Here is a 27,235-nt window from a genome sequence, read left to right on the forward strand (position 1 = left end):
TGGATGGATGGATGGATGGATGGATGGATGGATGGATGGATGGATGGATGGATGGATGGATGGATGGATGGATGGATGGATGGATGGATGGATGGTAGGTACTTGGAGGATTCTACACTATTCTTGTAATACTCAGTCGCATGCCTCTGTTTACATTCAAGCGTTTTATGGACAGAGCTCTGAGTTTTCAGTACTCTGAGTCGGAGGTCTCTCGCAAACTTCAGGTTAAATCACATTGAGCAGAGCTAGCTGACGAGCTAGCTAATGCTAATCAAGACCTCTCATGCTAAACTGTGGGTTAGTCCTCATTTCTATCTGAAGAAATAGAATACATAGATTAGTAAATGTGAAAAAAGTTTGAACAAATTGAATAGACTAAAATGGACTGCATTAGTTTGTTCCAGTACATCGAACACAGGAGGCCTGGTTTCCATCCACTGAGAAGGTGTTCTCATTTAGGTTTCAAAAACACTTGACAGTTTTTACATATTTTTCATCTTTATTGTTTGTAGCATTAATTTGTCTTTCTGTATGACAACAGATTTAAAATGATATTGGCTGTCATGACTGAACTGTCCCTGACAGAACACCTGTAGAGTGTCAGACAAAGGTTAACTGCAGATTGTTGCAGCTATAAGGTTTGGATCGCCATGGAAACACCTCTGGGCACCAGATGCCTTGAGAGCCATGAAGAATCTCCCTTTGACTTGTTCAGCCCAAATTCTCCCATAATCAAGATGTTTGCAGAACAAAAGTACATTGAGGAAGTACATCCCTACTAGATCACTACAGCTGGAAGACTGGCCTCTTAAATGTTACTTTGTTAATCGTTTCTAGAAGTTTGTGAAAATTTTGTAGTAATTATCTGTGGTGGACTGGCGACCTGCCCAGGGTGTATTCCTGTAGATCACCCAACAATCTTTTTGACAGAGACCCTGACTGCCACTGAGGAGATGAATCCCATTTCCCATGATTCCTTTAGGTTAATAAGCTGTTTATCATTTAGCAGACCATTTAATTTTAAACTTTAAATTCACCTTTGCCAGAAGGCCAAAATAAGCCACAAAAAGTAATGCAAGATTAAAAAATAAGGGTTTGATCATCCAAGTATCCAATGTAACAGTAGTATTCTGTTCTATGTCATCAACAGGGACAGAGACAAAGAGCAAAGCCAGGAGGCCTTTAAATGGGCCAGTCACTACTGTCCTCCATGAGTTTACAAATATGAAACTTCCTCACTAGAATCCACTTGAAATCCATATTTTCTCTTTAGCATCATGTGAACAAAACAACCTTTGACCTCTCTGATAAAAACAGGAACAATATAGAAGGAGGTGAGGCTCAACGATTCTCTTTTTTCCCCCCTTTCTGGTTAGCTTTATGTTACTTTAGCCATTTCCAAATTTTAAATTGTTGCTATGTCTGATTTGGTTTATTTACTGCTGCATAATCCTAAGGACCCCCAGGGGAAAGAAATCTTTTTTTATGTTCATTTTGTGAAACAAAATAACGAAGCAAACAGATTTTGTTAGATTTTCCCAAACTGGTCAGACTTTCTGTCCTGTAAAGTCGATGTTCCTGAGCGATGGCAGAGAAGCTATTTCTGCTGGACGATGTCCAACTGTCTTGAGTGATTACTACCAAGGAGAACATAGGAAGCTGCTGGGTCAGCGCCAAGGGTCAGACATCTGTCAGCGCCATAAGCTCCTTCTACCACTTGATCTTCATATCAAGCTGTGCATGAGAGAAAATATGCTGCTGTTTATTATTTCATGTCACTTAAAAAATGCATAACAATGTTATTAAGGAGGTTAATAGAAAACTAAAGATCAAGATTTGCCCCTTTGCAGTTTTTTTTTTTTTTTTACTCTAAAGTTTTCATATCGTGAACCAATTTTTATGATGAAGTAAATATAACCTGACTACATCTGCAGTAGTTTTCAAACAAGGGTGTTTACTGAAGGGAAAACAAAGCAACAAAAACTTAAGCTCCTTTTGTAATAACTGCCACTAAAGCCTTGTTTCCTCTGGTGGGTCCAGTTTGGGATGACATAGCAGCAATACCTAACCGCTGCTTTAACAATTGAAACAAAAAAATATTTTGTGATTAGTAAAATCAGGTCCAGTGACCAGTACCATCCTGTTCAGTTGGACAGGATGGTACAGCTGAACGTAAATGGAACAACAGTACCAAACATTTAGGGTGGAGCCACTGACATCACACAACACAGTCTGTTGATTTGAGGACAGAAAACCGTCACTTTTGCAATAATCTCAAGACTTTACCATTTAAAGACCGGCTTTGAAACACTAGCATTGAACCTGAACAAGTGGTGTTGATTTTGTATCTGACAAGCGTGTTGAAGTATTCTAAAAAAATGTTCCTTCATAACCTGTGTTTCCATTTCAAATGTGAGCAAAACATTTGTCAATATTTAGCAAATGTTGAAAAACCACAAATTCGCAAATGCTGTGTTTCCATTAATTAACCAAACACAATTAAAATTGCATGTGAATAAGCTTGTTCATGCAATTAGTCCTTAAAAATAAAAAAAATGCTGCGGCGTCATCGTCCAACTACTTCCTGTCTTCGTCTTTGGGGTTTGCTCCAGTGGCAACAAAATTACAGGTTTTTCAAAATTGGCGTGCGTTCGTTCATTAAGCTGATTTATTTTCACAATGTCAAGTTGTGGATTTATGTGGTCAATGAGTTGGTATAGTGGATTCATTCAGAAGATTGACCTGCTCTGCAAAAGCACAACCTAAAATGTCTAGTTTGAGTTTCAGTCAAACCAGACAAATAAGAAACCCCAGTGAAAGGTTTTCTTGTTTAGTTTGTTTTAGAGCTTTAATAAAATAGCAATAACATTTTATTTATTTATTTCACATGTAAATCTCAAAGTGCTACAAAACATTAACCAATGTAAAATTAATACATTTAAAAAAAAAACATCAGTCATAAGATCTTAAGAACAAGAATGTTTTCAGTTCTATTTAGAAAGACTCAGAGGTAAACAAGCCTCAGTTTGCCTGGTGAATCTGCACCCAGCTGTCTGAAGGATTTCATGGTCTTTAACTTTTTTTCCCTTATGAAATGAGATCATTGTTTGAAAACAGTTTCCTATATTTAAGGAGGTTATCCTTGTCTGATGTTAAAAGTAGTTTGGTGTTGTGAAACATTTAAGTGTGATAAAATATATAAGTGAGCAAAGAATATTAGATGTTTTCCACCTTTTTATTGTTTATTGATGGATTCTGGTCTGTTAGGAAATCACCTTTTAACCCTTCTGGTTTGTAACAATGTCCAACACTGTGGAGAGTGTTAAAACATTTAACCCACTCTAATTAAAGAGTAAATGGGTCTTGACAACCACCAAGTGTCATTTGACAGGACAGAAAATTGTATTTTGCAGAAATGTCTTAACATCTTGAAAAATGAACATGTTTAATTCAACACGGCAGATAATGCAAAGGTGCATCACTTTACATGGCTGGATGAGGGCGCCATCTTGTGGACACAACCGAAAGAAACCAAGCCAGAACAAAACAGATCCAACTGGAAGTTCGACCAAGATGGCGGCTGGAGCAGATCCTCCTTTCGACCTGTTGTGCCAAATTATTTGATAGGAAAACCCCCAACTAAACGCTACACCGTTTTTTATCATTTTTTAAAAATGGAGAGTCAATTCTTTTTTTGAAGACTTAATGTTTTCTGGAGACAGAAATTTTTTTTCTAAAAAGCAAAAACCCACCAGCAGCAACTTGACGACCAACCTCTATTGTACTAAATATGCTAAAAACTGAAGTGAATCGCATGTATACTGGCTTCAACAGTTCAAAGAAATTTGAGCACGTTAAATCTGAGCTCAACTTTAAGTCTAAAACCGTATGTCTGTTATTAGTTCTAGAAAATGGAATAATGTAAAAGTGTTTTTTTTTTCTTGTTTCCCACTTATTCTTGTTTTTTGGTCTACATTCCACAATGTGGAAATTCCACCATTTTTCCTTTTCTAGCACTTCCAGAATTTTATCCATAAACATAGCCCTGCATATTGCACCAAAAGACTTAAGTTGGATGTTCTTAATTACTTTTTTTGTTGAATTTTCTTTGTAATCCATCCGCAGAGCCTTTAATGTGATGAAACTATATTTAACTAGAAACTAGTGGCTGGCCTGCCTGGTACCTTCGGAGGGACCTGACCGATATAATCCACCACTGTGACGTTACAGGAATACAAGCCACCAATGTTATAAACATAAACAAAAAATATTAAAAGATCAAACTTTAAGTGTTCTGCTCTAAATGCACCATTCAGATCTGGTAGTTAAAGGGATCCATCATCAGTTATAACAATAGACTTTATTTGAGAAATATTTATTTTAGATGTAAAAACAATACAGTAATAATTCTGTAGACTGTTATAGTTTTTACACATTTTAATAAAATACTGTTACACGAACGTTGCCATGTTGTTTACGCTACAATGCATTCTGGGTAAATGATGCTACTTTGTCCAATTGCAAAAGCTCCGCCAAGCCAAAACAGAAATGAATAATGCTTTTTTAGCCTTTTTAAATTGAACCTGAGCGTGTTGAAATCGATGGGAACGTAGAAATCACAAGAGGTGGTGAAGATGAGGAGGAGCAAACGGAGGAAGAGGACAGATTTGGCTGTAGGAGCTGCTGGTGTTTTGCTGCTGCTGCCTTCAGCTTTATAAATGAAACTATTAAGTACTTCTATAGATCTGTGTAAGGTCTGATAACAGCTGTTTAGGGTCCGGTCCGGTGTTTCACATTCAGTACTGGCAGCAGTAGAAACAGTTCTATTATCATCTAAAAAAAACTTCCAGCGATGCTCGTCTCTGATAATTATCCCAGCATTTTTCCCCTCACTAACCAGCAGCAGTGGGGTTTAGGTGCTTTGTGGATAAAAACAGTCGGCACGGGATTTGGTTTTAGCTTGTGAAGTTTAGAATGTGGTGGAACGGGAGATTCACATCATGGATGTGCAGCCGACAAATCTGCAGCAACTGAGTGATGCCATCACGTCAATATGGACCAGACTCTCTGGGGAATGTTTCCAGTTCCTTGTTGAATCTAAGCCTTCGAGGATTAAGGCAGTTCTAAAGGCAAAAGAAGGTCCAACCTGGACCTGAGTGAAGTTTTGCCCCCTCACCTTCTTCAAATCAGATAAAATTGCTGTTAATCAACTCAACTATGTTTGTGCATCAAAAGTTTTTTTTTTGTGCTGCTTTGGGTTTGAAGATATTAATGAAAGTTTAAACGTCAAAAGCTCAACCAGCACCCCCACTTATACTTAATCAAAATGACCTTTAAACTTCCATTAATATCTTCAAAGCCAAAGCAGCACAAACAAAAAAAAATGCTGAACAAAAAGAATTGAGTTGATTGATAGCAATTTTGTCTGATTTGAAGCAGGTGGAGGGGCCAACTTCACTCAGGTCCAACCTGGTACTATCAAGGTATACCTAATAAAGTGGCCGTCAGTGCAGTGCATCTGTTCAACAGAGAGTTTCTCTGACAGGAGGAGACTCTTTAGACTCAACACAGAAACACTGAGGAACCAGGGAGGTGGAGTGAAAATCCAGGATAGAGAGGTTCAGTGAATTTGAATTTGAAGGTGTGGAGGAGGATCAGTGAGTCAGAGGAGACTCTGTGGAAGGACAAAATGCCAGCAGGACAGTCCACATACACTGCTACTCTGTTAGAGACTGAGGAGGAGATGACACAATGTATGTTATTGTGCAAGACAGAGAAACCATGACGATCGGAGCATCTCAGACTCCAGCACTGATTCAGATCATACGCAAAGTCTCTCCAGCCTCTGCTGATGCTTCTGTAACTCACTGATATATCAACACTTCCTCTCCACTCGACCTCCCAGTAACGGCGACCAGTCAGACCAGTTCTACACAACATATGAGGACGATTAAATCTGTCTGGATGATCAGGATTTGACTGAAGCTCCTCCACACATGTCGCCTTCCTCTCGTCTTCAGACACTTTGAGGTTTCTTCCCACTGTGTTTGTGTCGATGGCGAGTTGACAGGAATCTGATGGAGAGAACAAACACAATCCAGCTGCAGTTATTGATCATTTATTGACGCTGATGATGACTGCTGAATGAACGATGTGACAGTTTTAAGATTGTTGAATGTGAGCTGCTATGTTGTCATGAATCAACTGAGATGAGGCCAAGGTAAGACCACTCTGCCCCCATGTGGAAGTGGAGTGAACCTTCGACAAATAAACACGGAGAGAAGGAGGAAGCTCACTGTTACCTTAGACATTTGGTGACATTTTTGCCTCATCAGCTAACATCAAGGCATAGAAGACAGGCAAAATGTTTTGAATGAGTCATACATTGGGCTGCACAGTGGCGCAGTTGGTAGAGCTGTTGCCTTGCAGCAAGAAGGTTCTGGGTTCAATTCCCGGCCTGGGGTCTTTCTGCATGGAGTTTGCATGTTCTCCCTGTGCATGTGTGGGTTTTCTCCAGGTACTCCGGTTTCCTCCCTCAGTCCAAAAACATGACTGTCAGGTTAATTGGTCTCTCTAAATTGTCCCGAGGTGTGAGTGAGTGAGTGTGTGTGTGTGTGTGTATGGTTGTGTGTCCTGTGTGTCTCTGTGTTGCCCTGCGACAGACTGGCGACCTGTCCAGGGTGAACCCACCTCTCGCCCCGAACGTTAATTGGAGATGGGCACCAGCAACCCTCCCGACCCCATTAAGGGACAAGGGTGTTAGAAAATGGATGGATGAGGACTGCTAAACTGCTAAACTGCTAAACTGCTAAACTGCTTTTGAAAAAATGAATGTGTTTCATACGAGCATGTAAAGGAATTTTGAAGGGGGAATAAATTATTTTTATATGTTTTACCTTCAAAATCTCTTCAGCTACATGATGGCCATCAACTCTTTGGTGGCTGTTGAAATTCATTTTTGTTTGTTACATAACATACTACAATGTTAAAGTTTAATTATGGTGCTTTTATTTTCTCTTTATTGCATGAATATTGTCCAGCTGTACTAATCTGTCCACTCACATCTTTTGCCAACACAATTTATAGAACATGCAGCAAATACAATCTGCAGCACCTTTTCTGGCTTTAGACCCAGAGCTTCCAGACGTAGCTGCACTGTGTCAGAACAGCAGGTTGTCCTGGTGCTTAGAATTGGCATTGCTGAAGGATGGTTGGCCTCTATTTTATTATTAGTAGTATTATATATTCTAATCTTCCAAATATTCAAATATTTGACGATAGTTGTGTTGGGCGCAGTTCATACTTGCAAAAAGCCTGTGAGCAACTACTTAATGTATTAATCACATCCATTTCCATGTCAGGCTGTGTACAAATATTTGAGCCACATGCCTGTTCCAATTTGCAGCCACAGCACACAGTTATTGTTTTGGCCCAGCTTTACACATTAATCTTTTATTGAATTGCTAAGCAGAGTAATAATGACAAAAACCTTCATTCAAACATGTTGCAGTTATTCCATCGAACACTGTTGTATTCAGTTGTTGAGTCAGCTGCAGGAATTTAACCATCTTTTACATTTTTTCCAGACTCCGTTTGTGTTTTGGAAGTGGAATGAACATTATTCCTCCCTCTAAGTGATCTGGGAAAAGAGAGTCCAGAGCATGTTCCTATGACCGCAGCACATGTGTAATAATAAACCCCAACACTTTGTCTGAGGTTCAGTTCCTCCAGGAAAGGGGTTTTTGATTTTGGAGGAAACTAGCCCAGCAATTGGTCAGACACTGAAAAGTACACTAGATTGATTGACATGTGATGTCATGTCAGATGAAAAACACACTTACACTTCCTCAGACCTGGTGTCAACCTTTGGACTCCAGCAGGATCCATCCTGAAAGAAGGAGGGAAGGAAGATCATCAGTGTCTTTCAGTAGCAAACATGGACATTATGTCTCTCTGTCTTTCCTCCACTGAGACAGGAAATGTCCAACATGTGGACTCATTCACGTGTTGTAAACTTCCAGAAAAAGACAGAAGAGTCAAGAGCTGACAGATGGGCTGTGATGATGAAGAAGATGAAAACATTTCAAAATGTGGTGGATGTAGGAAGGACAATTGGTGCTGCTGCAGCACAACTCATTTCTCCAAACACAGGAAAATCTCCAACAGAGAGGAGGAAGGAAATCCCTCAGTAACAACATGAAGAAACTCACTGAAGCCTAAAAGGACATCTGAAAACTAAGGAAACATTTCTAGAAGCCACCAGGTGGCGCCGACTACATTTACAATGAGACCAAGAACCAGATGCAGCCTCCTGGAGCAAAGGGTCTGAAAGTGTCCAAGGAGCATCTTGAACAAGGCCTCCAGCAGATAAAACAGTCCAAAGTCTTTGTTTGCATCGTCTCCTGTTCAGCTCTACATGCCTGTCAGAGACTTCAGCTCCTGGTGAGCCTGGAACAGACTCAGACTGTCACAAACATCCTGACATCTTCAGGGTCTGTCCACCTGGCTTTACCTGCCCCCCCCACCAGGCTAAGTATTGTTTGTTTTTCTCTTCGCCTCTCTCTGCTTCATGCTGTCACGTTGCTAGGCATCATGAGTTACGCTGAGGTGGGGCGAGGGACAGTTGGTGAAGGTTAGATCTGTCTAAATTCACAACTTCTCTCTTTTACGGTCTTCGTTTATTCACGGTCTTCGAAGGACCCATCTTATATAGGCCGGGTCCTTCGAAGCATGCAGACCCTGAATTCGAACACGGCTTAAATTTCAACATTTCTGTCAACAAAGATTTGCGTCATAGCCTGCGACACACATTTCTCTCAATTTGGCGGGGTGCCAGGCAGGTGTTGTAAACAAACCAACGGGTGTGTGATGGGCCATGAATGGCAAAAGGAAAAAGAGAAAAATAACCGAGGAGAACAGAGGATTCAACAATCCTGGGAAATACAAATGGTTAATCAAACTTAAACTGTGTTCATTTAATCTTACCTATTTTACCTTTTCAAAAAGTAGAATAGGTCAGATTTTACCTTTTGAAAAATCTTAAAAAGTGCTGTTTTACTTTTTTAACTGCATGGTGTGTTTTATTACACTCCGTTTGCCCAGATAAGTGGCACGTTATGCAAGTTCCGTTTTGTAGAACAGGCTGCTGTTCCCGTAGCAGTGGATTTCCTCCTGTATTATTTTCCTCCAACAAATTATTCCAGTAACCGAAGCACATACAGCTTTTAACCTTCATCTTCCCATTTCTGACGCTGAAATTCAATATCCTCAAGCTCTGACATACCAGGCAGCTACAAACCACGTGTTAGCTTTAGTGGCTAAGTGTTGGCTACAGTCCGTTGTCGCCTTGATATCAGCAGGAAAATGAAAAAACTAATCACTGGATTGTACGAGCTAATTACTGGACACAACAAAACTCAGTTGTTGTACCAGTGGCTCAAAGATATTTTAACTTTTGTGTCCTGTTCATGGTACAGCTCTTACTATGGCTAAAAACAATAGAAGCAAGCAGGACCCGGAAACAATCTATGTGGCGAAAATTTAAACAGAAATACATCACCACTACTCATGGCATATAGGCCATTGATAAATTATTGAAATAACATTTACATCCTCAATGATGGAAAATAATGGAGAGAAATCTGGTTTCAACAGCATTGAGAACATTGTACCTGAGAGTTGCCAGTTTGCAGTTTGGACTCTCCAGTCCAGCATAAAGTAGCTCCACTTCTGAATCCTGAATGTCATTATTACTCAGGTCCAGTTCTGTCAGACTGCAGGTCTGGGAGCTGAGGACTGAGGTCAGAGCTACACAGCTTCTCTCTGTGAGGTTACAGTCATTCAATCTGAGGAGACAGTGAGAAATATCTGGAACAATCAATCCATCAAATAAAGCTAAGAAAATCAAGAATGCAGTGGTTTGTGTTCAAAGAGTATAAAAGGTCAAAAGACAAAAGTTGATCAATCTATTGTTGAAATAACATTTACATCCTCATCGATGGAAGGTAATGGAGACAAATCTGGTTTCAACAGAATTGATGACATTGTACCTGAGAGTTGTCAGGTTGCAGTTTGGATGCTTCAGTCCAGCATAAAGAAGCTCCACTCCTGAATACTGAAGGTCATTTTTACTCAGGTCCAATTCTGTCAGACTGCAGGACTGGAAGCTTAGAAGTGAGAACAGAGCTCCACAACTTCTCTCTGAGAGTTTACAGTCACTCAGTCTGAGGAGACAAGGAGAAACATCTGCAAGTTGACATCCATTCATCATGGATGAAATGAAGTTGAGAAAAACAAGAAAGAAGTGGTTTGCATTCAAAAGAAGAAAATGTCCACAAACAAAAGCTGATCGATCTATTATTGAAATAACATTTACATCATCATTGATAGAAGGTATTGGAGAGAAATCTGGTTTCAACAGAACTGAGAACATTGTACCCGAGAGTCGTCAGTTTGCAGTTTGGATGCTTCAGTCCAACAAATAGAATATTTGCTCCTGAATCCTGAAGGTCATTGTGACTCAGGTCCAAATCTCTGAGACAGCAGGACGGGGACCTCAGGACTGAAGTCAGGGCCACACAGCTTGTTTTAGAGAGTTTAGAGTAACTCACTCTGAGGAGACAAGGAGAAATATCTGGAATTAAACAATCATCTATCCATCCATCATGGATGAAATGAAGTTGAGAAAAACAAGAGAGCAGCGGTTTGCTTTCAAAGGGACAAAATGTCAGAAAACAAAAGTTGATCGATCCATTATTGAAATTTACATTAAGATCTAATTAGTTCATCTCACTTAAAAAAGTTATGCAAACTCATTGTATGAAAAAATTAAGCAAAGTAATCTTAAGATTAGTGCATAACTAAACCCCATTTATTTTAACAGTACTAAATCAAGTAGTAAAATTAACAAAAACATTATGTTTATGTAACTTAAACAACATTTTCTTGATTGAGTCCTTGTCTTTGTTCTCTTGCTTCTTGTTTTAAAGGTTTTATTGACTCTAGTGGTCTTTCAGGTTGGTCAGACAGGAAAGTGGGAGATGAGAGAGGAGGAAGACATGTGGCAAAGGTCATCAGGCCGGGAATCGAACCTGTGACAGCCACGTTGAGGACTAAGGCCTTCATATGGGTTGTGCTTTATCCTGAGCCCCAGCAGCACCACTCGATCCCACTTCATACAATTTATAATTACACTAAATATTTGAAATACATCATTTATACACAAAAATATTCAGTCTGATAAAATAAACAATTAATTCACTCTCTGCTCGTGCATCATAGTTACAGGAACACCAGAAGCACAAAACAAAGGTTCCAGCTTTGGACTGTTGCATGTAGAAAAAAAAGAATTAATTTCATTACTGGCTCAACAAAAGAAAACAAAACAAAACTTTAATCTAGTTGACTGTAGCCTAGCTTAAAGTAAAAATAATACATGGAGACTTGTTCTGATGTTCTGCTATGTGATTGTGCTCCTGTTCATAGAAATGCAGGGATTAGTCTCTTCATGAGTCAGATGAGATAAAATACTGACTCCAGAAAAGATAAGAAAAAACTCAAGTAAAGAATTTGTACTTGGATGCATGCAGTAGTAACACAAAGTACTCTCCAACACAGAAAATATCCAACAATTTAGAGTTGGATTTCTAAATTAAACCCTGGTGAAGGTTTTAAAGGCAGATATCTGTATATTTTTGTGTTATTTATGCTGCTCATGTTTTTTTAAATGCATAAATTTAAAAAAAAGTAATGAGAGACCTTTCAACCATAAATTCCAAGTAACTTACCAAGAGTGAGTGTTGATAGCAATTTGATGAAAACTGATTTAAGTCAACCTACTATTTTTATTTAAATATAATTTTGCATTTACAGTGTACCTCCTCATTGATGGAAGGTAACGGAGAGAAATCTGGTTTCAACAGAATTGAGAACATTGTACCTGAGAGTTGTCAGGTTGCAGTTTGGACTCTCCAGTCCAGCATAAAGAAACTCCACTCCTGAATCCTGAAGGTCATTGTTACTCAGGTCCAGTTCTGTGAGACTGCAGGATGGGGAGCTTAGAAGTGAGAACAGAGCTTCACAACTTCTCTTTGAGAGTTTACAGTCACTCAGTCTGAGGAGACAGTGAGAAATATCTGGAATTAAAGAATCATCCATCCACCCATCAAATTAAGCTAAGAAAAACAAGAATGCAGTGGATTGCATTTAAAGAGTATGAAGGTCAAAAGACAAAAGTTGATTAACTTATTGTTGAAATAACATTTACATCTGGTTTCAACAGAATTGATAACATTGTACCTTAGAGTCATCAGTTTGCAGTTTGGACTCTTCAGTCCAGCATAAAGAAGCTCCACTCCTAAATCCCAAAGGTCATTGTTACTCAGGTCCAGTTCTCTGAGACTGCAGGATGGGGAGCTGAGGGCTGAGGTCAGAGCTTCACAGCTTCTCTTTGAGAGTTTACAGCCAATCAGTCTGAGGAGACAGTGAGAAATATCTGGAATTAAATAATTAATCAAAAATGATTTTCTTTTCAGTCCCCAAAATTCTCTTTGGAAAGATTGATGGAGGGTTTTTTTCCCCATGTTATTTTTTTGTTATGAACCTTTTCATTATAAATACTGATAATATTGATGTGCATCTAATCATTAGCAGATTTATCATGATTAAAAATAAAAGTAATAACAATCTGTGTCCTTACAGAGCTTTGTTGGAGGCTTTAACCACTGGCAGCAGCCTCAGAAGAGCATACTCTGAAGCAGAGTATTTCTTCAGGTCAAACAAATCCAGATCTTCTCCTGATGACAGTAAGATGAAAGCCAGAGCTGACCACTGAGCAGGAGACAATTCATCTGTGGAGAGACTTCCTGAACTCAGAGATTGTTGGATATCCTCCTCTAGAGAACGATCATTCAGTTCATTCAGACAGTGGAACAGGTTGATGCTTTTCTCTGCAGACACATTATGACTGATCTTCTTCTTGATGTACTGAACTGTTTCCTGATTGGTCTGTGAGCTACTTTCTGCCTGTGTCACCAGACCTTGTAGAAGTCTCTGATTGGTCTGCAGTGAAAGTCCTAGGAGGAAACGGAGGAACAAGTCCAGATGTCCATTTAGACTCTGTAAGGCCTGGTCAACAGCTATCTGATGGAGATGTGGTATTTTTAGCTCCCCCCGAAATGAAGGCTGGTCAAGTATTATTAGTGTTTCTTCAATTGAAGGCATGTTAGATGTTGCGATGGACATGTGACCCATCCGGGATGTATGCCGTCTCTCGCCCAAGCTGTCTCGCTGACGATAGGCACCAGCACCCCTCCCAAACCCACTAGGGTCAAGAGTGTAAGAATATGGATGGATGGAGGGATGGATCTTTTTAAATGAAGGCATGTGAGATGTTGTTAGTATTTCTTTCATTGGGATGACCCCCAGGTGTTGGTTTGACCACTGTAAGACCTGCTCAACAGCGTTCTGATGAGGAGACTTTAGTTTAGGTATATTAGGTAATGAAGAACTGTTTTTGTTTTTTTTTTCTTCGATCCTTATTCTTTGTTTCTTGACACTAGAGTTGATGAAGGTCAGATGAACATGAAGAGCAGCCAGAAACTCCTGAACACTCAGATGGACAAAGCAGAACACCTTGTCCTGGTACAACCCTCTCTCCTCTCTRAARATCTGTGTGAACACTCCTGAGTACACTGAGGCTGCTCTGATATCGATGCCACACTCTGTCAGGTCTGATTCATAGAAGATCAGGTTTCCTTTCTGCAGCTGATCAAAAGCCAGTTTTCCCAGAGACTCAATCATCTTCCTGCTCTCTGGACTCCAGTGTGGATCTGTTTTAGCTCCACCATCATATTTGACCTTCTTCACTTTGGTCTGAACCACCAGGAAGTGGATGTACATCTCAGTCAGRGTTCTGGGCAGCTCTCCTCCCTCTCTGGTCTCCAACACATCCTCCAGAACTGTAGCAGTGATCCAGCAGAAGACTGGGATGTGGCACATGATGTGGAGGCTTCGTGATGTCTTCATGTGGGAGATGATCCTGCTGGCCTGCTCCTTATCTCTGAATCTCTTCCTAAAGTACTCCTCCTTCTGTGGGTCAGTGAACCCTCTGACCTCTGTCACCAAGCCAACACACTCAGCAGGGATCTGATTGGCTGCTGCAGGTCGTGTGGTTATCCAGAGGAGAGCARAGGGAAGCAGTTTCCCCCTGATGAGGTTTGTCAGCAGAACATCCACTGAGCTGGACTCTGTAGCATCAGTCAGGATCTCCTTGTTGTGGAAGTCCAGYRGAAGTCTACTCTCATCCAVRCCATCAAAGATGAACAGRACCTGGAAGTGTTCAAAGCTGCAGATTTCTTTGGTTTCAGTAAAGAAGTGATGAACAAGTTCCACCAAACTGAACTTTTTCTCTTTCAGCACATTCAGCTCTCTGAAGGTGAATGGAAATATGAAGTGGATGTTCTGGTGGGCTTTGTCTTCAGCCCAGTCCAGAGTGAACTTCTGTGTTAAGACTGTTTTCCCAATGCCAGCCACTCCCTTTGTCATCACTGTTCTGATTGGTTGATCTCTTCGAGCTTGGACTTTAAAGATGTCCTCTTGTCTGATTATTGTTTCTGGTCTGTGTGGTTTCCTGGATGCTGTTTCAATCTGTCTGACCTCATGTTCATYATTGACCTCTCCAGTCCCTCCCTCTGTGATGTAGAGCTCTGTGTAGATCTGGTTCAGAAGGGTTGGACTTCCTGCTTTAGCAATCCCCTCAAACACAGACTGGAACTTCTTCTTCAGACCAGATTTAAGTTGATGTTGACAAATTGCAGCAAGATGTTCTAAATTAACAGAAAACATAAAATCAGGAAGGAAACAAAATAATCTTTGGAAGATTATTCGAATAAATGTGATTCTATCTCTTCAAACATCAATAAATGTGTCATTTATCCATCAGGTCAAATCTTTGTAGAAATCCTCTTACTGCTCTGTAGACAGTCAGCCAGCTCCTCCTGCTTCATTTTCCTCAGGAAGTTCAGTGTGATCTTCATCACTGCCTCTCTGCTGCTCCTCCTCTGCTCTTCATCCTCACCTTCCAACTCATCATCTTCTCTCTGACTCTCTGAGCATTCTGGGTCATCTGGGCTCAGAACTTTCTGGATCTTCTTCAGCTCATTCTTCACAAAAGTGACAATGTTTTCCTCCAGCAGCTGGAACAGAATAATAGATGATGGAAACATCAGACTGTTATCATGGAAAAAAACATCAGAACCATGTTGACTGACAGTCCTCTGGTCTACAAAATGCAGCATGGAAATGACTGAAAAGAATCCATGAAAAAGTAATTTTTGTACAAACCATAAATATGGAGTCCAGTTGTGTTTGGTGCTGCTGGGCAGACTGACCACTAGGAACCTCTGAGCTCTGCTGGTCCACTCTGTGGAGGAACCAGGAACAACCAGGAAGTCGGGAAATATTCATCTAACAGTTTCCACAGATGAAATCACCAAGAGCTTCACAATAAGAGTCTTCAAAACTTGAAAAGCTGAGCATCACATGAACACAATACATATAAGTTAAATAAAATAAGATTAAATAAAAGGATGACCACAAATAACACCCCCATTGTAAGGTTTTTTTTCTGTGTATTAATTTAGGTTTCTGTGTTCAGTTGAGTCTCTGTGTTGTCCTGTCTACCCATTGATTGCTTCCAGCTCTGTCTCATGTTCCCTGATTACTCATTATGTATTTAATCCCAGCTGTGTCCCCTGCTCCTGATCAGGTCCTTGTCTATACTGTCGTTTGTCGTGTCAGCGTGTCTCCTGGGTGCCTGTTTTTTGAGTTAATTCAGATGCTACCTGTTCTGAGCTCCTAGCCTTCTGCTCACCTGCGCTGCCTGAATTTTTGTGTTTTGCATTTCATCATTAAAACCATTATCATTATTGCACTGAATCTGGGTCCTCTGCTTCAATCCTCACGATTTGAGGATTGAAGCAGAGGACACCCATCACACATTAGTTTGGCTGAGCTCCAGTATATCTCACCAATCACATGGTAAAACTTTCTTTTCCTGCTGAACTCATATTACAATGAACACAGGAACCAAGTCTTGATAAAGCAGACTGGTTTTACCATGCATTTTCCAGTGGGTTTTGGAGATGCAACACTGCAGTTACAGGCCAATATCCAACCTTCCATTCATCAGCAAAATTATTGAAGTCATTTCAACAGTTTAATAGCTTCGCAACAATGACCAACCACTTTGATGTTTTTCTGCCTGCTTTCCGTGCTCACCATATTATGAAGACTGACCTAGTCAAAGTGTTCAATTACATCCACATGAATGCACACTGTGGAAGAACCACAGTGCTGGTTCTGCTGAATCTGACCGCAGCATTTAACACCGTTCATCATGACATACTACTGAAACCATATCAGAGTTGGGTCGGACTCTCCGGTCAAGTGCTCAACTGGTTTAAGTCTTACATAAAGAACAGGGATTTCTTTGTTTCAATAGGTAACTTATCATGGCAGTGGACAGAAGTCACATGTGGGGTACCCCTAAGCTCAATCCTAGGATTCCCTTATTTAATATCTACATGCTCCAACCAACGTTCCCTCTAATTTTTCATGTGTCTGGGCATACACAAAAGTGGTCCTCAGTGTTGCTCACTGAGGACCACTGTGAGCAACATCAGATGTGCACGCTGTAACCACACACATCACACCCGTTCAAAATCATAGCAAGTTACATGGCTTATTAAAAGAATCAAATCACAGCAGCAATTTTTGTTTAATTAGTTTACTTTTAATATAAGCGATTTGGCCCACTTAAAATGAAAGACAAAAATCTTGTTGGCGTTCATGAGATGTGTAGTACGTTATGTGAGTATAAGAGTCCTGCTTTGGATGGAATGGCACATACTCAGACAGCCATTCCATCCTAAAAGAACCGCATTTCTTTTTTACTTTGTCTTGGTGAGCGGATGTGTCGCTGCCCGTTCGTTTCGCCATAAGGGGTTGCGTTTCTTAACTCCGCCACACTGTTGTTAGCAAGCTAACCTGCACGGTGCGTATGGGCAGGACACATAGAGCTATCAACGCTATGATTGGCTGCATAACATAATTAAACCGTATCGTATCATTGGCTGAACATCTGTCAGTCACTGCGTTACATTGAAAAATGGTACGGAATAAGACATTATTGGTCTAATTTAATATATTAGATTCGGTCTAATATTAGATATTAATTAATACCTTTATGGTGGATTTTATTTTATGCGCTGCATAGATTTTCTTGTGCGCTGAGACTGTGCGAGCTTAGAGGGAACATTGGCTCCAACTAGCTCAGATTATAACAGGGAATAAAATTAGCTACCATGACGACGCGGATGATACATAGGTCTATGATAGATATTTTTCATGAACCTACACAAAAGAACCACAGACAACATATATGAATTTTATGGCCAAACTTTTGCAAAAGGAGAAGACTCAGCAAACTGCTCCTTCGAGCCATTCACAGAGCGTTCTGCCCTCTCTCTGCTAGAGCAGACCTTTTATTTCGGAAAACAAAAGTGAGATAGGATAAACAATAAAACGGATGGCAAGCTCTATCTAACACACAGGTCATCAAGCTCTTTCCCTAGAGAGCGAATTCTGGAGGGAACAATCAGTTTTCTGGAACAGAGATATTCGACACAGCAATCAAAAAGTTTTCACACAGCACGTCATTACTGATTAACATTAGACTGAATATGAACTAAAGTAATAATAAAATGATGATACAAAAAATGTCTAACAGTCTACATCACGATGTCACCAGATGACTCAGAACTCATCCAAGCACTGAATAGATAAATGTGTGGATGTGCCAAAACTTTCTCCAGTTGAAAAGAAACAAAACTGAAGTTATTATCTTTGAATCTAAAGAGGAACAGTCAGCATGCAACTTCAGTTATTGCAGCTAGAAACTAGAGATCAAGTCTGAAATCTGGGTGTGGTGATAGACCCTACGAAGACAGAGTTACAAAGTTGGTGGTCTAAAGAACATTTCCAGGATTGAAGGACTGATGTTCCAGCAGCAACGCCGAATTCATTTGTGAGGTTGGGAGGCCATGGAGTGTTTTGTCATCCCTGTTACGCACTTTGAATGTCAGGAGTGCACACTTGTTCAATTGACATGATAGCACTTGTCAATCAACTCAGTGGGTTTATCGCCATTTGTCCTGAAGTAAACATCCCTTACCTGGAGAACAAAGTTGTCAGGTCTACCATGCACTGCGTTCTGGCTATTGATTTGCTGATTGTTTGCTACTAAATGCACTGCAATCGAGATTTGGTGGAAAAAGAAAAAATTGTTAAAAGTTGTCAGTGGGGAACATGCACAAGGCACGCTTTATTTATGCCATTTTCGAAACTGGAGTCTGGAAAAATGTAAAAGATGGATAAATGCCTGCAACTGACCTCATTAATACAGTAATCAACGGTATTAAAACTCCATGTTTGTATGAAAGTTTTGTCACCATTACATCATATGCTTAAGTGAAAAAAATATATAATAAAATAGATGTCAAATGTCCTAAAGCAATCCCAATTTTGAGCAGCAGAACAATCTAATAGTTGGAGCGCATCATGACATTACTGCGCAGCGCATCTACATCTGGATGCTCTGGGTCTAAAGCCAAAAGGCTCAGATTATATTTGCTGCTTGTTTCTCAAATTGTGCAGGAAAATATGTCTGAGTGGGACAGAGAATCAGCTGAACTGCTGACAATATTTTTGCATTAAAAACAAAATGAAAAACACCGCGATTAAACTTTAATGTGCTTGTTATTTATTTACCAAACAAAAATGAATTCCAACAGCCAACAAAGACCTGAAAACCTTCAGTGGCCATAAGTATTGATGGCCACTGATAGTTTTCAGGTCTCTGTTGGCTGGCTTTTGGACGAGCAAAAATAAACAACAACAAAAAAAAACTATTCGCACAATTATTTTTCGACCTGAGCAAAAATGATCTGCTCTGGGAAAAGTGTGGGTCGACAAGGGAACGATTTATCTATTTTTTTCCATCCCAACAGCTAGTTGGAAAGAAGATATCATCGCAGTTCTCTAACTACAGCATTTGGGCCAGATGTGACACATATACCGAATTCAGTAACACTTTATGTGAAGGGGTGTGCATAAGACTGACATGCTTAACAGTTCAAAAATAATTTTGAACTGTTATGCGATCTGGAGCTTTAAGTATTGAATTCAGATTTCAATGCTGTAGGTTTTGTGTGTGCCTCTGTCTGTATATACACAGAGAGATGTCAGTCACAGATTGTCAGAGTTGCATGCAGTCTGTTTAAATGTCTGATTGGACCAGCTGAAGGGCAGGGCAGGGCCGTAAAGTGGGGGGGCCAAGAGCTGGCACCTCCTGTTCCGGCACCTATGTGTTCCAGCAAGGTATGGAGAAAGTCATCCATGCATTTAATAACTGCAACAGTGTCTTTGCAAGTCTACCTAAAAAAAAAAAGAATAATCAATCCTCCAGCTGCAGCTAATCCTGCTGTTGGTGTTCTGACTAAAACCAGGAACGTCACCCAGTTCTACAGCCCTTCCACTGGCTCCATGTAGCTTAGAGAATATAATTTAAAATTCTGTTAGTTTATAAATCAGTGAACAGTTTAGAACCACAATACATTAAAGGTCTGCTGTTGTTGTATCAACCTTCCAACCCTCTCAGGTCTTCTGGTTCTGCTCTGTATGTAGAACCAGAACCAAACATGGAGAAGCAGCATTCAGCTTCTATGCACCACAAATCTGGAACAAACATCCAGAAAACTGCAAAACAGCTGAAACACTGAGTTACTGAGTGTTTACTGGGAGGCAACTGCATTTCGTTTACAAAAGAAATATTAATTTACTTAACAATCCATTCAGTTTATTAACATGTAGCAAAGAGCCAATCAGAGTGAACAACAACCCAATCTAAACATTTCACTTCAACTAGAGGCTCAAAAACGAACAGATCTGAGCAGCTAAACATGATGTAGCAGCATCCAGGATGCCTCCAACAATTATTCTTTCTTCTTTCACTGTTCTGGAGAACATTCACAATACACTATTTCACATGGGCATATTTAGGAAAAAGAACTGAGCCTTTTCTAAATGTGTTGAAATATCATGTTATTTTAACACGTGTTATTTCAAGCACATGTTGAAATAAAAACATTTCAGACTGACTCGGTTAACTGAGTAACACCAGGTAGATCCAGCTCGCCACTCTATGGTCCAAAAGATTTCTTTTTTTTTTACTTTTTAATTAATTCACCAATTAGTGCATGTGAAACAAGCTTTACAGACTAACAAACACTGGCATTGATATAGAAAATATCAAATAACTAATTAAAAAAGAAGATGCACATTAACATGGGCAAAAGACAAAACAAAACATAACCAAATTATGTCAGAAAACAATTTCAATTTCATACGTAGGTTAGAGTTTTTTTCTTTCTTATAATCTTGGCAGTTATTTTTTGATTTGCATTACTATTTTACTTTTCACTAATATTCCTGGTGTTGATTAATCTAGGGTCACAGTCTATTTTGGGTAGAAATTAGACAGAGGCAGAAAAAAATAAAATAAAATAAAAGCATATGGCAGAACAATAATTAAATAAATTAAGGATAACTAAAAAAACGTGTTTTGTGATCTTAGGATCTCCCTTTTCCCTTCTGCTCTTAGTTCCTGCAATGTCAGTTCCTGATTCATTCATCACAGTTACAGCAGGTGGATCCAGCTCACCTCTCTGATGATGAAGGTCCAGAAGACTTAAACTCAATACCAATCTCCTTTGACCTGTCGCTCTTAAAGGACATACAGCTGGGTTCTGGTTCTGGATCATGGGCACGCTTCCGTCTTTCAGGAATCCTGACAAAAAAAAAAAGTTATCATTAAAAGACATTTGAATAGAGGGGAGTTTTGCATTACAAATATTTTCTATACAACTATAAACCTAAGAGCTGTGAAACAACAGAAAGAGACAGTTAAAAATATATTCTAAATAATTCCTAACTAAACTAGTTATATGTGCTCCCAAAGAACTGGAGCCCATATTTCACATAAGAGAATAGAAATGTGGCGGAAGGAGCTGAGCTCCTGTTAAAAACATGTGGGAAAAAAAACATTTCAGACTGATTCAGTTATCACTGTTACAGCAGGTAGATCCAGCTCACCTCTCTGATGATGACGGTCCAGAAGATTTAAACTCAATACCAATCTCCTTTGACCTGTCGCTCTTAAAGGACACACAGCTGGGTTCTGGTTCTGGATCATGGGCACGCTTCAGTCTTTTAGGAATCCTGACAACAACAAAAAAAAACTCTCATTAAAACATTTAACCCTTTAACTACCGCACCTAGAAAAAAACCTGTGAAAATTTTTTTCTTAGCATTTCTTTTACCCCAGGGTGATCTATAAACACAATCAATTTTTTTTTTTCAACAGACCCTGTGGTTTTGGAAATATTGATCTCTACCAAACGGTTGAGATGTCCTTTATGGTTAAAGTTCATCTCTACCAAACGGTTGAGATGTCACCTAATGGTTTAAGTACATGACATAATAAAAATACCAAGTACAATAGATAAATTAAAATAAAATGTTAATTTATAAAGAAATAAGCAATAAAAAATGTCTGGGGCATTGGATAGTTTATTTCTGTCACAATGACAAAACATTGGTTTTAATTTCAACTAAAGAAAACATTGCGTTGAACAAGGAAATATAGAATTTTTAATTTTCCCATCTTGACTGTCTGATTATTAAAGTGCAACAGCACAAAATTMTCACATTCAATCCACTTCTGATTATAGGTAACAGTGCAAAAAAAATCATTTTTACATTCAAAAAAGAAAAGAAAATACTGCAGAATAGAAACATTTATTACTTTTATATCTCAGCACACCTTTTCKGTTTTTGTGCAACAGCATGTATTTTGGGACACAACTGTCATGTATCTGGAGGATTGAYTGAACTAGTGTTACTTGTTTTCATWAAAACTTTGAAAAAACATGGCAAACACAGAAAAAYATCAAACATTAAAACATTTCATATGTGTTTGCAAAACAGCCTTCATTTTGTGCATTAGATGCGCTTTACCTCTGGTGATACAACTTGAAGCATTCCTGGCTCGCATTCAAACACAGGAAGACATTGCATTTCTCACATTTCCACCTGGACACTCCCTTTGGACACAGGTTGCATCTCCCTCGTTTTTCACAGTGAAGAGGCCAGTGTCCCATGTTGTCGTAGCGCAYATCTGTTTGTGGTTTTGGTCGTGATGGTCTTGAGATGTAGCCTGTCTGCTCTGGTGGTGGAGAGCTGGAAGATGGTCGGCCAACTTTGGATGCTGGCTTATTGAACTGGTTCAAACTGTGGCCAACTGTTTTTTGGGGGGCCTGAGGTGTAATTTGGATTGGGGTTGTCATTTGGCTGCTCCAATCGAATAGTTTTTAGGGTGCTTTCCTTTCCTTTTCTTCTTTTTTTATGAGGTGGCTTTGTGAAAGACCTGCTTTTTGAGGGAGCCTCCTCTTCATCCAGGGATTCGAATGAGGAGTCTCCAGCATCATCTCYTTGTGTGGGCTCATAATCTGGATCTTCAACTTGGTCATCGCTCAGATCACCATCAGATTCTCGGGGATCATCTGGCACAAGGGCAAGACGAGTGCGTGGCCTCGCGCCATAGAAGGATTTAGCATCCRTCTAGTGGTGGTTGAAAAGTTAAAATTAGTTACTAGTTGWGAAAATTTTGATTTTCCCACATTTATTCTAAAATGTTACCATATTTGCTAATATCAACTCAGAAAGTCGCAAAAATTATTTTGTCAGATAATGTTATAATTATTCTTTGTGTATAAGACTTTAATAACACTTATTGTTTCATATTTATACCAATAGATGAAAATAACTTGATTTTATAGCAAAAAAAAAAAAAGTTAACTACGTTAGCTTAATTAGCTACATTTACCATTAAGTGACATCTCAACCGTTTGGTCGAGCATATTTTCAAAAAATTATTTGACCTTTAATTTAGCTTTTTCGGTGATATCAAGTAACATAATTCTGTTTATTAATGTCTATAATACTATCATATGCCAGAAAACGATTCCTACCTTTCAACGTTTTACCACAACCAGTCGATATATGTGACAGAGTTTCAGGGTTCTGACTTCGTGGTTGGAGAGGAGAAGAAGAACTATTACTATTTAAAGAAACAGTGCCCTCTAGTGGATTTCTTTAGCATATCGTCCTTCAAGCAAGTGGCAGAGATGGCTCAATCAGGTTAAGCTAAGTTAGACACTCCTCATATTGAGATATAGAGACCCAAAATGTGCTCAACCAAATGGTTGAGCGGGCAGTTAAATTAATGGAGTTTTACTTGATGACTGATAGATGATTTTCTATATGACTGTAAATTAAGAGAGCTGTGAAACAACAGAAAAATTCTAAATAATTCCTAACAGAACCAGTCAAATGTAGTCCCACCGAAATAATAGCACTCCAAGGTTAAGGTATTAGATATTTACTGTAGATAACAAAAACATTGACATTACAGTCACATTTTTCAATTCCAAATATAAACAGCTTTACCTGTTAAATGAAGGATCAGATTTAGGCAGAAAACTAGCAGAATTCAAACACAAAGTGTACCATTTTACAATCTTTAAAACTGTCATTTAAAGCATGGGGTGGTTTCTTCATGTCTTCAATTGGAATATCTTGCAAAAAATTTAAATGAAATCATTGTCAGAAATTGGTGGTTTTATCTTTTTTTCAGGTTCTGCTCTGGTGGCTTGTTCCAAATTTTCTCTTAGCAAGTCACATTTAAAACCTTCAATAATCCGTCTGCATCAGAGACACAGTTGTTCTACATGTTCTTAACTTCATTCTCAGACTGCAGGTTTTACTTTGTGAAATGATCTCATGCTAACATTTCACAAAGTAGAATGGGAGGCACATCCTTCAGTTATGGTTCTTCTCCCATGGAAGCAGCTCCCAGTTTTAGTCTGGGAGGTAGACATTTTCCCCAATTGTTGGACAAGTGGGGAGTAGTAGGGATCCTCTCTGACTCAATCCAGCCAGTGAGGATCCAACCACACATACGGACCAATTAGTGCAGTTATTATCACAGATGATCATGTCATCCTCATTTTCACTGTTGGCTAACAAATATTACAGGTAATACTGTTCACCTATATCCTATCAAGGTGACTGATTTTTGGGGTAACTTGCTTCCGGTCTGCTCTTATGGGAACAATCTACTGTGAACTGGTTGTAGACATATACTAGCTGTTTTTCTTAATTTAGTTTTAAGATAATCTCAATTAGCTTAGAGCTAATTTGGCCTCATTTCCAAAACTGTTCAAAATAAACCTTGGTCTTTAAGTGTGTATATTCATACTTGACATTTTGGTGCTGATATGTACAAATCCACAGTATAGTTTGGTGCAACCCATTCTTAGTTGAAACCAAATCTGATCTAGTTTCCAAAGTCCTCTTACATAAACCTGATTCCTCAAATTTTACAGTCAAAATTTACACATTTTTTCCCCACTAGTTCCATACAGCAGCATCTCAAATCACAATGTGATAAAATGAGCACCAGGCAGCTCCTAAAGGGTTTGCCATTGCTAACAACCTCCAATATCCAATTGCAGTAGCATTTGTTCTTTACGTCTTTATCTACAAGTTCTGTGTCTTCCAGTGGCTTCATATCTGTGATCCATGCTCGGTGCCAGTAAATATTGGGTGAGAATCAATACAAAATATTGATAATGTCTTTATATCAAGTTGGTATCAGTATTGGATCAATACTAGCAAGGTTTCTCCCAGAAAACTTGCTAAACTTGGTGGTCTGGGCACCAAGGCAGTCCACCAGCCTCCGTACCCAGACCGAGAAGATGTGAAGTTGACAGGAAGTGTAAAAATATTACTGGATTATTATACATGCTTCTGGAGTGGTTCTGGAAAACATTCAACACACACCTGTCCACATATAAACATGGAAATGTGCTGAGCTAAGTAAACATTTACAAAACATTAATAAAAGCATTTCAGACTGACTCATTCATCACAGTTACAGCAGGTTGATCCAGCTCACCTCTCTGATGATGAAGGTCCAGAAGATTTAAAGTCAGTAAAAATCTCCTTTGACCAGTCGCTCTTAAAGGACACACAGCTGGGTTCTGGTTCTGGATCATGGGTATGCTTCATTCTTTCAGGAATCCTGACAAAAATTAAAGCTACTAAATTTAATGGAATTTTACTTTAAATATGATTTTCTATGTGACTGTAAATTAAGAGAGCTGTGAAACAACAGAAAAAGAAAGTTCACAAATATTCTAAGTAATTCCTAACAGAACCAGACAATTTTAGTTCCACTAAAATAGAGAATTAGTACTAGATATTTACCATATCTAATACTTTAATCTTGGTGACGTTGACGTTACGGTCACATTTTTCAGTTCCAAATAAAAACAGCCTTACTTATTAAATTAAGAATCAGATTTATTCAAGTGAAACTCAAATCTTTTTCAGAAATTGGTGGTTTTATTTCACAAGTCTTCTAAATAATTCCCCAGAACTAGCCGTGTGTAACTCCCTTCCCTCCAAAAACAGCCAATAGTTTCAGGAAGCTCGTTCTCTGGTTTAATTAGGAGCTGCATACTTTTAAGCACACTGCAAGAAAAATGGAGAGAAAATTATGTTCCCACATTTCTCATCATTCATAGAGGAGGTTAAAAATAATCTAAGGATTCTTTTTAGTCTAGATGTCAAGCTTACATAAAGTCACAGAGCCTTCCGTTCTCTCACATTGCCACATTAATGACTTTATGGGATTCTTTATAAATAAAATGTTTAGTCTTTATGAACCACCAAAGAGGAACAGCAGCTTCATCACCACATCTTTGACCTGATACAGAGTGAATGATGAGTGAAAGTAGCTCTGCATGGTTGGAGATCTCACCTCTGACCTCTGGTGGTTTCAGATGGAGGGACTTCCTCCTCTCTGTCCTCACACTGATCCATGTTGTTAAAGTCACATACACATCATCTCTCACACACTTTGTACCTTCACCTGTAGAGGAAACAAAATTATTCATCTGCACATCAACTCTGATTATCCTTTACATCAGTAGTTTTAGAAAAAAAAAATCAGCTGTTCCTCTTCTGATTGGCTCTTCTTCACTTCAGTGTCAGTTGAAGTGACACTGACTGTACTTCAGCTCCTGTACTTCTACTAAAAGTCCACTAGATGGAGTAACTGAGCAACATTACCATTCACTGACATTGATTCAGTCTGAATTCACTTAAGGAACTTTTTTATTTCTCCATTATCAAACTCGACAAGTGGATTATCTGAATCATCAAAGATGATGATGATGATGATGATGATGATGATGATGATGATGATGATGATGATGATGATGATAAATTTAATAATCTGACTAAACCAAACACATTTCAGCCTTAATGCCATTTTAATTTGAAATGGAGGACGCAGTAGGAAGCAGCTTCCTACTTCTTGAAATGAAAACATAACGCACTTAGTTCAGTGTAGAAAACAAAGAAACGTCAGGTGTTTAATTCCACTTCATCACTAATCTAATAATCATGTAGATTTTTCTTCAAACAGCAGAGATGAAACGTTGTTTCAGAGAGCAGAAACGAGCAGGGAAGTTCCTAAAGACAAAGTTAAAATAGGAACAATATTCGAACTTACAATTTGTTCAGTCTATGGTGTTGAAAAACATCTGAACATCACAGATAGAGGCCCAACAGAACCGGAGAACCGGACGAGATTTTACCTTTTTTCTTTCGCTTTCTTATTCCACGAAACTTCCCATGTAAACATATCTAGAAGCAGGGCGGACACTAAATCCCGCCCCTTCAGACCATAGACCTCACATTGGCTGTACACGTCGCTGCAGCAAACAGAAAGGGTCTCATACCTCATTTGGAAATGGGACCATTGCAGAGCTGTACTTGCAGCGAGGTCTTTCTCTATGCATGCATGGGGTGAAACTCAAGCTCTATGCATAGACCACTTGCTGGGATTTAAATCCTTCTTATTGCAAAGCAATGGCACAAACAACTCTTCCATCAATTTCAAATCATTTGCAAATAAAAATCTGGAAAGTGAGGTGTGCATTACCCCTCCTTTATTTTGATGCTCCTACAAAATCAAGTGCAGCTTATT

The 27,235-nt window shown here is 39.1% G+C and overlaps 1 protein-coding gene across 3 annotated transcripts; it reads right to left on the reverse strand.

Moving 5' to 3' along the window:
• Positions 1-5,918: 5,918 nt before the first annotated feature.
• On the reverse strand, positions 5,919-26,901 carry LOC103459670 (protein NLRC3-like). 3 transcript variants are annotated; one of them, XM_008401436.2, is made up of 14 exons: positions 26,759-26,901; positions 26,003-26,113; positions 25,136-25,261; positions 21,211-21,336; positions 20,780-20,905; positions 15,343-15,421; positions 14,969-15,194; positions 12,698-14,825; positions 12,298-12,471; positions 11,939-12,112; positions 10,438-10,611; positions 10,050-10,223; positions 9,672-9,845; positions 5,919-6,074 (listed from the first exon to the last, which is right to left on the reverse strand). In XM_008401436.2, the coding sequence occupies exons 2-14, from the start codon at positions 26,062-26,064 to the stop codon at positions 6,017-6,019; spliced, it is 3,801 nt and encodes a 1,266-aa protein (XP_008399658.1). In that variant the 5' UTR covers positions 26,065-26,113; positions 26,759-26,901; the 3' UTR covers positions 5,919-6,016. The 3 variants fall into 3 exon arrangements, with proteins under 3 accessions (XP_008399658.1, XP_017158404.1, XP_008399659.1); XM_017302915.1 differs by lacking the exon at positions 20,780-20,905; XM_008401437.2 differs by lacking the exons at positions 10,050-10,223; positions 10,438-10,611; positions 11,939-12,112 and having other exon boundaries at positions 9,672-9,708; positions 12,335-12,471.
• Between the last annotated feature and the right edge of the window lie 334 nt (positions 26,902-27,235).

Source organism: Poecilia reticulata, linkage group LG23, assembly GCF_000633615.1.
Source record: "Poecilia reticulata strain Guanapo linkage group LG23, Guppy_female_1.0+MT, whole genome shotgun sequence".
Classification (NCBI taxonomy): Eukaryota; Metazoa; Chordata; class Actinopteri; order Cyprinodontiformes; family Poeciliidae; genus Poecilia; species Poecilia reticulata.